A 12,948-nucleotide genomic window follows, 5' to 3' on the forward strand; every position below is an offset into this window, starting at 1 on the left:
GTATTTGCCCAGTTCTTTACTGTCTACAAAATAATACAGATGCCAAAATAAAATAAAGGTAGCCTTGATCTTAATTTGGGTGTAGATTTACTTTAAAATTGGAAAGTTGGGATATGTAATGTTTCCAGAGGTGTCAAGTAACAAAGTACAAATACTTTGTTACTGAACTTAAGTAAATATTGTTGATATCTATACTTTACTTCATTACTTATTTTTCTTCCTACTTCTGACTGGTTGTGTGACATTATATCGTCACACAAGTATCTGTATTTTCTATTTCTTACATTTTTAAAACAAACGTTAGTCGTTACTCTTGGCTTCGGTTTAATGTTTATAAATATTTATTTCCCGTCATGTGCTCTATCCAATGCAGATCATTGGCGCCATCCACATCTAGTGAAAACTAATGTCATTGGATAAGTCATATAACGCAAACATACATTGGTTACCTAAAGGAAATCATCAGAAGCAAGCAGGTGTTCTTCAAACTGCAAACATGAATTTTCTCTGCCATGCAACAATGTTGGATTCAGAAAAAGATGTCGAAGTCTCTGAAAGGTCGGACACAGGCGAGAGCGTATCGGGAGACGGAGACCAACAAGACCTCCCTGATCCTTGGCCCTATCTCAAATAATTTTTCAAAATAGTAAAAAAATTGAGCTTTCAAGTCATATAGTGGCATCTGGCTGTTTTTTTTTTTTAAAGTTTACTTTATACTTTTATACTTTAAGTAGTTTTTGGAGCACATTCTTTTTCACTTTTACTTGAATAAAGAGGTCAAGTTTATACGGTACTTCAACTTGTTTTTAAACTGCAGTATCTATACTTCTACTTAAGTAACAAATGTGTGTACTTTGGACACCACCGAATGTTTCTAATTTCCCCTGGTTTCTTACATATTACATGAACTGCTTCATATTCTAATTCTCCACCTGTATCAAAGAAATACAACTTATATGGTCTACTTTTTTTCTACATAATATTACTCTGTTCTCTCAAGAGAGTCACGGTATCTCCTGTATTAAACCAACCCCATTTAAAGTGCATTGCTGGGAAATAGGGAGGTGTTCTTTTCAGGAATTTTGGCTCTTAACCTCAGAAACTCTGGCTTCACGGATAAGATTGTGTTCGCTGAGCCGATACTAAATAACAACTCATGTTTACAAATTTTCTTTATTTTATTTTACTTTTAAATAGTGATGTAGTAATTTGTTTAGATGCTTTTGGTTAATCTCATTCTAAATGTATTTTTGGGTTTTATTTGCTATATTGTGAATGGATTTCATTTTATTTAAATGCATTTAGTTTAATCAAAAACATAATTTACAAGAGAGACCACAAAACACTTATTTGATGCTGAGAAAATATTTATTGACAAAAAAATGCATCAGTGAAACACATGAAACACATTTTAACGCTGTCAGAACGATCCTAATAGTAAGAAACAGACCAATGGAAAATAAGAGATATGCACAGATCTGCTGGTTCATAACAAGGTGGCTCACTGCTTCAGCAGCTAAATAAAGTCCTGTCTGATTAAAAATGTTTTTATTAAAATGTTCATTAATTACAATATTCAAAGGGAACATGATTGCTTTTTTGTAATTTTTCTTTTGTTATTGTTATAAAGCCCTCATATCGGTGACATCATGCATTACTAAGGCATGATGTCACCGATAAAGGGCAACTAATGATTAGGTGGTCATATTAGACACAACTTTAATTTAACTGAAGAGTATATGTTGAATCTCAGTGAACACTTTCAAAAAAGCTTACTCTCATCTTTTCTAATTTCGTAATGCAATTACAAAGCATAAAACTTAATGTTCTGTTAACTTGGGGATTTCATTTTAATAATATAACATCAGCAGTGGCTCAAATATTAGTATTTATTACTTTTGAATTATGGCCAAAATGTCATGTCTGCATAAAAAGAAGAAGAGGTGGTGCAGAGGGAGGATGGGTGATACAGCTTTGCCATGAGAGTCTGTCAAGAAAAAAATGAAACAACTTAAACATGAGAAATATATTAAATTTTCAGGTTCATTATTGCTTGCAGAGAAAACCATTACCTCAATAATGGTTAAACAACCCTATAGCAATACTAATTAAACGGCACATTTCTAATTTATACCTGCAATAAGAACAAATTATCATTAGTAGTATTATTAAACCTAACTTAAATCCTTTTATGACAATACCTATACTTTATATCTGATCATATTGGGTTGGAGTTGGACCAAAATATATAAAGGAACTTGGGAGTAACAAGGCAAGTTGAACATTTTAAGGAATACAATTCCAAACCTTCAATAAGAACACTGAAGACACAGATCAGACAGATAAACAGAGGCATGAAATGGGCAAAGTATAATCAGTTGAGATTATAGAGTGAAGGTAACCAGAGAACTTGGACAGCTGTGTATGAAACCAACACAGAAGGCAACTGAATAAGGCAAGACCTGACAAGAAAATGCAAAATGAAAACACATTTGAAAACCAAAACTTAAACACCAGCAACAGGTCAAAGGTAATCTTTTATTTATGTTATATTTATGCATCTGAAAAATGCTTTTATCCAAATCAACAGGAGCAGTAACTTCAAGGCTAGCAATAATGTACCCATAAGGAAGAACAATAACATCCAAACTCAATGCAGAAAAACTCCAGGCCAGGATATGAAACTGGAATCTTCTTGCTTTAAGGCATTAGAGCTAAAAACCGTACCATTGCACAGCCTGTGTTTTATCACACTTCTTGAAAAGAGACATGATTCATGCCAAAGCCAGCTCGACAGGAAATATGACTCGAGAGGGATTTAAATTGGGATTAAATTGGGATTCATCCAATGAACTTTTTTTCTTTTTTTTTTAACCAGCTTGGTTGTCAGTTTGTCAACATTTTTAACCTGCGGTTGCTGGCAACCCAATACAAAAATTGACAATATCTGTTTTGCTAAACCTTCACTTTTCTTTTTTAATCTTTATTAATTAATTTGATAAGAACTACACAGACACTTATGTATTTCAAAAGCTTTTTCTGTTGGTTTTAATGATTAACCTGCACGGCTAAAAAAAACTGCCAGATTCTAGATGCATTTCCAATAAACTAAATCAACATGAATATTTACTAAGCAAAAATCTGTCTGTATTACTAACCCATTCCTCTTGCAAATGTACTAAGGTTTTCATTCATTCTTTTGCCAATAAAAATAATAGTGGCTGCAGATAGTGCATTTGTGTCCAACTCTAAACAAAATACTAAATACATGCTTTACCCTTCATGTCTTCTATGCAAATATTTAAGTAATATAAAGGCAACAATTCAAGGTTTTTTTTTATGTCTCTTTAACTGTAATTCTTAGAAAACTACTTTAAAAAAAAAAAAAGAAGAAAACTAACTTTTTAAAACAGTTGAGCTGGGTTGCTCAACTGTACAATTATCATGTACAATTATCTGTATCCCTGTTTCAGAAATGGAGTCAGAGAAGGCAGCATTTTTTTCCCTAAGTTGTTTAATTTTTATTTGAATATTATTGAATATTATTTCTAGTCCTAGCTATTGGTCCCAAGCACCCTTATTAATTATTTTTAGGTGTATAGTACATAACATGATGGTAAAATTCACAGATAAAAAAGTACCCTTTCTGATCTAAAGGGGACAAAAATAGGCTTTCCCTAACTTTAAATTGTCATGAATTGTATGTCTCAAATGAAATTAGATCCCTTCATCATGTCTTGAAGGATGAGAGGATAAGATTTACTGTCAGTGCTGAATGTTATATACACAAGCTAATATCTGAAAATTTGCTGAAGTTGACTTAACTTGTTTAAATTATATTGTACCTCTCTGTATACAGCATTATAGTCAGTGGCTAATAGTGATGGTGTCAGCTCATTAATGGCTGTTTTAAGAAATTCTATGTGCAAGTTTATTTATTGACTGAATGAATGGGATAATAGGTTCAATATGTTACTGACTAACACTGATCACACTATGTTTCTGTGCTTTAAAACACTGGAAGAGCAGCTCTCTAAAAGACTAGAGGTCTTACTATTTCCTTTTTGTGCTTTTTTTATTTTTATTTTATCATGTATTTTTGGTTTGTTTTTGTTTAGTTTTAGTTTGTGTTTGTATATTTTTGTTATATGCACTTCATCTTAGCAATAAAATAAATAAATAAAATAATAAATAAAATTTAAAAAAATATATATATGTTTAAAACTTTTTTGATATGTTTAGAGCTAATTTCAAACATAATGGAAACTTACCTTGTAGCTATTCAACACTTCTTTTCCCTCTGTAAGTCACTGCAGGTGAAAAGATTGAATATATTTTAGAAATAATTACCTTTGTTTAATATTTTATAGGTAGCTTGAACCTAAAAGTGCCTCCTTGGTAATACATGAACACACTCACCTTTGCCGATGTTGCTCCCTGAACAAGTGACTGTAAGAAAAGAAGCAGATACATTCAGTTTCTCCTATAGTTTGTTTAAACTAGAGGCCCATTGATTATTATTATATAGCAAAACAATATCTGAAACAATGAGTAAAGCTTTGTGAAGTGTTGTCAAACCTGAATAGTGTCTCAAAGGGCAGAAAGGAACTTTGCTGCCCTCTGCTGTGAGCGGAGTCACTACTAGATTATACACGCGCCCACATTGGATGTTTTCAACATCACAGCTGTTCTCCCCAGGTGATGCTGTGCAGGTGTAGTTGCTGCTGCTGCCTGTGATTGTTGCCATGGTGCTGAGGCTGCTGGCTGTGCTGCTGTGCCAGGAAACACGCAGAGAGTTGCTGGCCAACAGGCGGAGTTTGATGCCTGATGGGCAGCAGGGGCCTGAGAGACAAATACTCTGACTGAATAGGTTTTACTTTATCAAGGAACCCTACAATAAATCTTGTTGATGAAAAGTAGGTTTTACACTTGTATACAGTAGTTAGAATGGTAAAAACTAAATAAAGGTAAATTTTTACCAAGATATTTCATGTTTTAAACTTGTGATATTCTATCTTTTTTCCCTATAGTTTCAGCAGCTTAAAGGTGGCATCTATCATCATTTTTTAAAGGAGTTTAAACTTTTTGTAATCATAAAATCTATTTCACAACTAAAACTTTCACCAAGAAAATTTACCTATCAAGTTAGTTACAGAAGCAATTCAAAAAGATGCACATTTAATGGTAATTTAGATTTTAAAGACAAATACATAGAGTTCAACATAACACAAAAAAAGTTTCTGGTTTGACTTTTTTTTTCTGAAAAAAAAAAACTTATTAGTAAAAACAGAGAAAAATAACTATTAGATATAAAAGTAGCTAAGATCTTCCACATTTCTGAATGATGACTTACTGGAGGAAAATCCTTGGTAGGTGCAGTTGGACAAGTGTCCGCTCATGCTAAACACCTCCATAGTGACGGTGTAGTTTGTGCCGCAGGTGATGCATCCCATAAGGCAATGGGAGTCTTGGGTATGGCAGCGGGCATGTCCATGTGGTGATGTTAGGGAAGTGATGAAAGACTGTGCCCCTTTGGCGTGAGACCATGAGACGTTAGACATGGCTTGAGTTACCTGATCGACCGTCAGATTCACCGGGCAGCAGGGCTCTGAAAGAGATGTAGGAATGCGACATTTTAGAGGAGAGACAGCCTCACTTAAACAACAAATATCCTTAATAAGGTCATTGATGGGTTGCAGAGATTCAACCCCACTGGTGTGGGGTCTATCGGCACGCTGTTAGCTTGTTCTCAATCTGTAGGAATCTGTCTCCCAAAGTTGTCCTCTGTAATGAGCATTTGCATGTGTGGCTTATAATTGTTTATACTTTTTTTGTGTGTGTGTCTCTATTGCCCTGTGTGTACTATCCACTTCCCCAGAATGCTCCACACTTTTCTGTCTCAACAACCACTGGAGACAGGTATCAGTATCACAACAGCTGTTGCTGTTTGCTCTCTATTACAAAGTCTAGGATTTAAATCTTTGAATGACACAGTGGGGCATTTCTGTTTCTTGAGATTTTTGCATAAATGGCTTTTTATCTCCTCTCCATCTGGTGCCCTGTAAGGTACTGATGCTACCCTCATATCATGTACGTCACCCCATGATCATTTAATGCTACATAGAAACCAGCCCCATGTGGATTTGGCAGGGTTAGGGTTAAAAATTGAGTGTCATTAATCCGTCTGTCTTGTTTGTTATCATTTCAATAAAAAAAATGCAGTCCAGCTTTATGAGTTACTCCTATGAATCCCCTAAACAAAAAATTGGTCTAATTTGCATGTTAACAATAACCGTATATTGTGTCGTACAGATAAAGTTGCAGGAAAAATTCCCTTTGAAATTGTTTTTTCTTCTTCTTCTAGAGGTAAAATTGTATGTTGATTATGAAACGTTTCAAAAGGATTTGACAGTTTCAAAGAAATACTCCTTCAAAACCTTATTGTGATTTCCCTTACTGTGTAAATGGAAGCTGGGAACATCTTTTGGATGTCTTGAAAAATGTTTAAATCTCAAACAGCAGCACCTTTTCCAATTATTTTGTCATCCTTCAGCAAACTTCGACTTGGACTTAGATTCAACTTTATTTATTCCTTGGGATTACTCCTTCAGGGAAATTCTGGCCAGTAGCTTATATAGAGTACAAAGAGTTAAAGCAAGATGGCATGAAAGATAAAAAATCTCACTGACTATATAAAAAGAGTGTATATAGTACAAAAAAAGCATAAAAATATAAAAAATAAAAAAGACCTGACCTGTTTCCAGTGAGGTGGAGTAGCTGGGTAAGCTCCGCCCAGCGCTGCTGGTTGCTGTGACGCTGAATTCAAACCTCGAGCCACAGGGAAGGTCAGTGATGTCACAGCCATTTCCACTCGTCGTACAGGTACGCCTGACATCCTCTGCATCTGCACTTACAGTGTAATTCGCTGCCCTGTTGTTTGTTGTCCAGCTGACGCTGATAGTGGAGGAGTTACTTTGATTCAGAATGAGGTTTGTTGGCATGCAGGGAGCTAAAATGAAGAAAGACAAATAATTGAAATTACTCTTTAGAAGCTCAAAGTATAGGCGAGGCAAGCAGAACTCCTGGTAAAAAGCAGCAAGGTCCTGAAAAAGGAAAAATATTCTACCTGTGTCCCTGGTGTGGGATTTACAGGCATGATTACACCCGCTGATTTCATTGCAAGGCTTTACCACCACAGTGTAGGAGCTGTCGCAGCTGAGGTCAGAGAGGGCGCACACTGGAGCTGTGTCATTACAGAGGATGACCTCTGAGCTGTCAGCCGCCCGAGTCTCGTACAGATCCGCTCCCAGCGATGCAGTCCAGGTAATCTCTAGAGTGTCAGTGCTCACAGCAGAGACAGATACACTGTCTGGGCAGCAGGGTACTGAACACACATAGGAACAGTTGTCAGTATGAGTGTATTTTCTAATTTAGATGTCACCTCTGCTTATGACTCACCTGTGGTATGGTTGAGAATCCTCCCTTCAGGACTTTTGCCCGCCTGGTTGTACGCCATCACAGACATTAGATAGTTGTAGCCACACTGGCACTGATATGTGCAGTTGTTGCTGGTGGAGTTGCAGGGCGTCTCACTGATATTGCCTTTTCTCACAACGGTCTCATAACCATCCGCATAAGGGACTGTGTTCCACGTCAGTGTGCAGTCTCCTTCTGACGACTCCAAAAGAGTCAGAGACTCTGGGGGGCAAGGGACTGTTGGCAAAGAACTTGGAAGCTTGTCAAAAAGTTCACAAACTAAAGTATTTATTTGAAACTGCATGAAGAAATTAGGTGATAATCAAAACTAGGAGCAGGTTTCCACTCGGTTTTGATGTCTAAACACATATAGCGGGGTTCTTTCAATGCAGAGAAAATTCACTTTCACTTTCACCATCTTCCTCATCCTATTGGTGAATTTTTATTCAATCAGTGGCTGTCTGATGGCAGATGGCCGATCACACTGAGCCTGGTTCTGCTGGAGGTTTCTTCCTGTTAAAAGAGAGTTTTTCCTCTCCACTATCGCTACAAGCATGCTTAGTGTGAGGGATATGATTATTAGACTCAATGAGTCGATGCAATCAACTGGTTTTCCTTAGATAGAAAACTTTTAATCAATTAGACTGTATGATTTAGTGAATTGTAAAGTGCCTTGAGATGACATGTGAATTGGTGCTATATGAATAAACTGAATTGAAAATTTAATTGAATTGAACTGTCTATAATTTTAGCAATTAGACACTGGCTGGAATAGAGATTAATTGAAACACTTGATCCAAAGATTTTTTATGGCAAATCTCCCTGATTGATTAAGTTAAATATCATTACTGACTGATGATTGATTAGTTACCCTAACAAATGAAAGGCTTTTGTCAATATTTATTTAGGTCAAGTTGGATGAGAAGCATGTAGTTGCATGTTTTTGAAACTACTTTCTGTATGGGACCCTCATTAGCGGACTAATAGAACCCATAATTTAGATGGGCAGCCTATGAAATAGTCCCACAGATGAATCAATCAGATAAACTGCATCAATCCTCATGGTCTCCTATGAGTCACACATGGTACACCCAGCGATGTCAATCAATACAGTCACTTTTTAACCAGCTAAACCTGTTAACAATATGTGCCTTTAGGCCAGCATGTTCATTATGTTTCTACTCACAGGTGATAAAAACCACTGGACTGGATGGAAGAGAGGGACCAGCTTCATTTGAAGCTATGATCTGGATTGTGTGTACCTCTCCACACCCCACTGGTGACAGTGTGCAAGAGCTGGAGGTGCTGTTGCAGTTTAGGCCCTGGTCACTTGTCACATGATACTCAATGGACCCATCATCATCACCGTTGAGATCCCAGGACACAGAAAGTCCGATCATGATGTCACTCTTCACCACAAGAACACTAACAGAGGCTGGTAAAGGGCGTCCTGGTAAAAAAAAAAAAAAAAAAAAAGAAAAAAAGAAAAGAAAAGATGAATCCAGTTAGAATCAAGATAAGAATTGAATAATTGAAAAATTTACCACGGTGATTTGCCTTTTTTATTTTTTTTTCTTCTACTGTAAGGTGTTTAAGTTTAGTGTGTTGTCGCTGATTTCTTATTTAAATAAGAAGATAAAGTTTAAAAAATATGCTAAACTAAGGCAAAAAAATAAATAAATAAAATACTTTTTTAAAACATTCAAAACCACTGCATTGACTTGGCAATCATTTCTTAATATAAAATACATTTTTGGTGATTATTTTAAGACACCCACTCCAACTTTGGGGTGCAATGGCTTATGTACATCCTTTTTATATATATATATATATATATATATATATATATATATATATATATATATATATATATATATATATATATATATGTATGTACAGAGTTTGACATCTATCTCTTCTTACTTGTAGTCTGGTTGACGTACAAGGATTTCTCTCCCTCTCGGCCCTCGGGGTCCCAAGCTGAGCTCCTGATGAGGTACAGGGATCCTGCATCCAAGCCAGTGAGGCTCAGGCTGGTGTTGGTTGTGTTGTAATGTTCCTGAGTGTTGAAGCCAAACTTATAGATAGACACAGTGTACTGGACAGCATGAGCAACAGGGGGCCAAGTCACAATGATGCTGTCATTACTGGGAGAGGAGGTGACAAGTTGAGGAGGAGGCAGCACTGAGGAGAAGAGGGAAAAATTTTTTAATTACTTTTACAGATGGTGAGAATTAGTTTGTCTGTGGAAAGTCGGGAATCATTTTCACCAATGACAGATTTTGCAGCACAGTGTTTTAAATTTAAAGAATTAAAAAAACGTGTACATAATTGTTTTTCTATGTTCATGTCAAAGCTAAGTCAGCGCTGCTCTGAAGTGCATTACATCAAACTAAACATTTTTTTCACATGGCAAAGAATAAGATACTAATAGATGGTCTCTCCGGTTTAAAGTATTTGGATTTTTAGCAAAGGACTTAAAAAGGTTTATACCATTACTTTAATCTTGGTGAGATTCAGGGTTTTGTCATCAATGGGATTTTGGCCTCTAACTTATTTATTTGACCTGAGTTATCTGGGCTTAATGATGGTAGCAGCATCATGCTATGGTATCATTTTCTCTTTAATGGCAATTGTCCAAGGGGATGGAATAGAAAAGAAGAAGAACTACCCCATAGTTCTTTATATCATTTTAAAATGTATGGCTAAAGGTTAAAACCTGACATTTTATAAATATAAGTTCCACAAGGTGATGCTGTAAAACTAAAACAGTAAAACTCATTGTCGTTAGTTCAAGGGTTTGTATTAATCAGATGTTTTTCCCTATGTTAGAAGAAGAAGAAAGGAGCAAAAGTCATGTTCGTGAAACTCAGGATGGGTTCATCTAATTTTCTTTCAAAGATGAGGTCAGATAGAGTTTCCCAGGATATCCGAGAAGGCCCCCAGGGATGTTGACACATTGCCTTATACAGTTTTAACAGGAGATATGATGCTGTGGCTGTGTAGTGTATAATGTGAAAGATCAAGTGACGTCTGTAGGGCAAAAGGGACTGATGAGACACAGTTCTGGACTTTCTAATTCATACAATACTATTGTCTTTGCATAAACCCCCTTTTGGCTAGAATATTCGTTTTCATTTGTATTAAATGTCATAGGTTTTAATGATAAACAAACAATAGCTCTTGAATGTAATAAAGGAAATGTTCAAAGAAGAGAGGAAAAACACTACCAGTTTTTGCAGTTACAGGTTTGGGTGGCTGGCTCCGGCCTGGATCTTTTACAGCCATAATGCTGAGCTGGTACTCAGTGTAGGGGTGGAGATTATTGATCTCAGCTGGGGAAGAGGACACTGTGTCCTCTCTGAAGAAGCCATTTGTATTCTCAACTCGTATTATGTAAGAGGTCGTCCCCATCGTTGGGTTAAACTCCAACATCAAGGTCCTGCTGTCCTTTGGCTTGACATTGTTGATAGGCTCCATCATATCGGGTGCTAAAACAGAGATGCAGACACATTTTAGTGTAACCTGTCAGTGTTTTCTTTGTTTTTCAATGTACAGAATGCAAAGACAGGACATTTGTAGAGTAACAACTGGGGCACCCTGTGCAGGCCTAATTCTGTTTAAAATCACATTAATTTATTGAAAGTTTCTTGATAAATATTTAGGCTACTTATTTGGTCTTTCCTAGAATGTGTCTCTTTACTACCCTATATCTCTATGTGATTTATACAGAATTTATGTGATATAGTGTATGATTGAAAAATGGAAGCAAAAATTTGAATGACTTCTAAATTAAAACAATTTAGAAGTCATTAAAAATTTTGCTTCCATTTTAATTTTAATTGAATAATTTTGACAGACTTCTAAATTAAAACAATTTAGAAGTCTGTCAAAATTATTCAATTATGGGATTGATAGTATAACACACTAGTGGTTTCAAAGTTATATTACAATCTGGAAGCAGCATTTACATATAAATGGGCTAAATTCTGAATATAAAGAGGTCATATATGGAGTTCCACAAGGATCCGCTTTAGAGCCATTGATTCTTATTTTTTTATTAATGATTACTGTAATGATCTGTTCCTCAACAAACGAGGTAAATTTTTTGTTGTTTGCTGATTACACCAGAATATGTCAATCAGGTAGTAATTTGTTGGAGTTACTGAAAAGAATTGAAGAAGAAATGTCCTTTCTGTTGTGAGGGGGGGAGGAGATTGGGCAATGCCATGACTGAAAGAAAGAAAGAGAAAGAAAGAAAGAAAGAAAGAAAGAAAGAAAGAAAGAAAGAAAGAAAGAAAGAAAGAAAGAAAGAAAGAAAGAAAGAAAGAAAGAAAGAAAACAATTACTTTTTTCTGACTTTCTATAATTGATATACTATAATATCTGCAAATATAAGCTGCAAAGATTACATGTGCAAAGAAAAAGTGTGATCACATTATATTAGAGGACTGGAGAGATGCTTACTCTACCTTTGGATGTCTCGGTGGATGCAGAGTCTAGTACCGTCTGTGTAGCATCTAAAGCTTCAACTGTAAATGTATACGCTACATCTTCAGAAAGAGAGGTTATAGAGCCCATCACTGTATTTGGACCATACATGGCAAAAGCGATGATATTGCTTGGTGAACTTGAGAGGGCTGCAGATATCTTGTAGGAACTGGCTCCAGAATATCTCGTCCATCTGAGTATCACAGTTTTGGATGTTATAGAGAACACGGATACTTGGATGCCTGAAGAGAAAAAAAAAAGAACAGAGACTTTGATTGCACTTGTACGCACTCATAAGCAATGCAATATTATGCTTCATTCTCATTTGCAAAATCCATAGACCAGGTATATGATACGAAAATTTACAATACCTGATTGTGCTGATGCCTGCAAATTTACAAAAATATGTCATTAATATTCATAGTGTACAGGTACTTCTATGGCTAAGCAACAATTTTGTTGTACTGTACCTGTGAATAAAAGTTGAGAAAGACCAAAAAGACCAGCCATTTCACAGCACCCATCCTTGGTTTGTTCCTTGAAGTTCTTCTTTTACACTTCACACCCCTATGTTCCACAAACTCTTCTCTGTGATGTTCCAATTTTCTTAAATATAAAAGTGTCTGTTCTCAGTAAGTGATATATCTGAATCTAGCTCCTCCCTCTTTGGGGCAAAGGTCCAATCATGTTAGAGTAAAGTGACTTGTCTTTAATGAAAGGGATTTATCTTTTTTTTTATGTTTTGTTTCTAAAGAGACATAATATACTTGAAAAAATAAAGTAAACAGTAAATTAATAATAAAAGCAATGTAGAACACATTTTATGCTATTCATGTAATTTATTTAATTGTTCAATGTAATGGAATTTAAAATTGTATCCATGATTATACATAAGGAATACTCTAGTTCCAATTATTAAGCTTATACTGATAATAAAATGACTCCAGCAGTTAGGTTATGTTGGTTTGTTTATGCTTAAAT

At 35.6% G+C, this 12,948-nt stretch overlaps 1 protein-coding gene across 1 annotated transcript; it reads right to left on the reverse strand.

Annotated features, from left to right (window-relative positions):
• Positions 1-1,349: 1,349 nt before the first annotated feature.
• LOC119789884 (fibronectin type III domain-containing protein 7-like) lies at positions 1,350-12,584 on the reverse strand. The gene is made up of 14 exons (XM_038295070.1): positions 12,438-12,584; positions 12,339-12,354; positions 11,949-12,209; positions 10,707-10,967; positions 9,400-9,660; positions 8,663-8,926; positions 7,459-7,713; positions 7,127-7,384; positions 6,755-7,009; positions 5,354-5,608; positions 4,579-4,842; positions 4,420-4,449; positions 4,272-4,310; positions 1,350-1,987 (listed from the first exon to the last, which is right to left on the reverse strand). Exons 1-13 carry the CDS (start codon positions 12,489-12,491, stop codon positions 4,279-4,281), a joined length of 2,466 nt encoding a protein of 821 aa, XP_038150998.1. The 5' UTR covers positions 12,492-12,584; the 3' UTR covers positions 1,350-1,987; positions 4,272-4,278.
• Between the last annotated feature and the right edge of the window lie 364 nt (positions 12,585-12,948).

The sequence above is a fragment of the Cyprinodon tularosa genome, unplaced genomic scaffold, assembly GCF_016077235.1.
Source record: "Cyprinodon tularosa strain WSP-4 unplaced genomic scaffold, ASM1607723v1 ctg35, whole genome shotgun sequence".
Taxonomy (NCBI): Eukaryota; Metazoa; Chordata; class Actinopteri; order Cyprinodontiformes; family Cyprinodontidae; genus Cyprinodon; species Cyprinodon tularosa.

Excerpts from the sequence above, each read along its gene's own strand:
- LOC119789884 (XM_038295070.1), bottom strand. The coding sequence starts at position 12,491 with ATGGGTGCTGTGAAATGGCTGGTCTTTTTGGTCTTTCTCAACTTTTAT. Across the intron at positions 9,661-10,706 it reads ACCTGTAACTGCAAAAACTG|TGCTGCCTCCTCCTCAACTT; the intron begins GTAGTGTTTTTC and ends TCTTCTCCTCAG. Across the intron at positions 4,450-4,578 it reads CCCTTTGAGACACTATTCAG|TCACTTGTTCAGGGAGCAAC; the intron begins GTTTGACAACAC and ends CTTTTCTTACAG.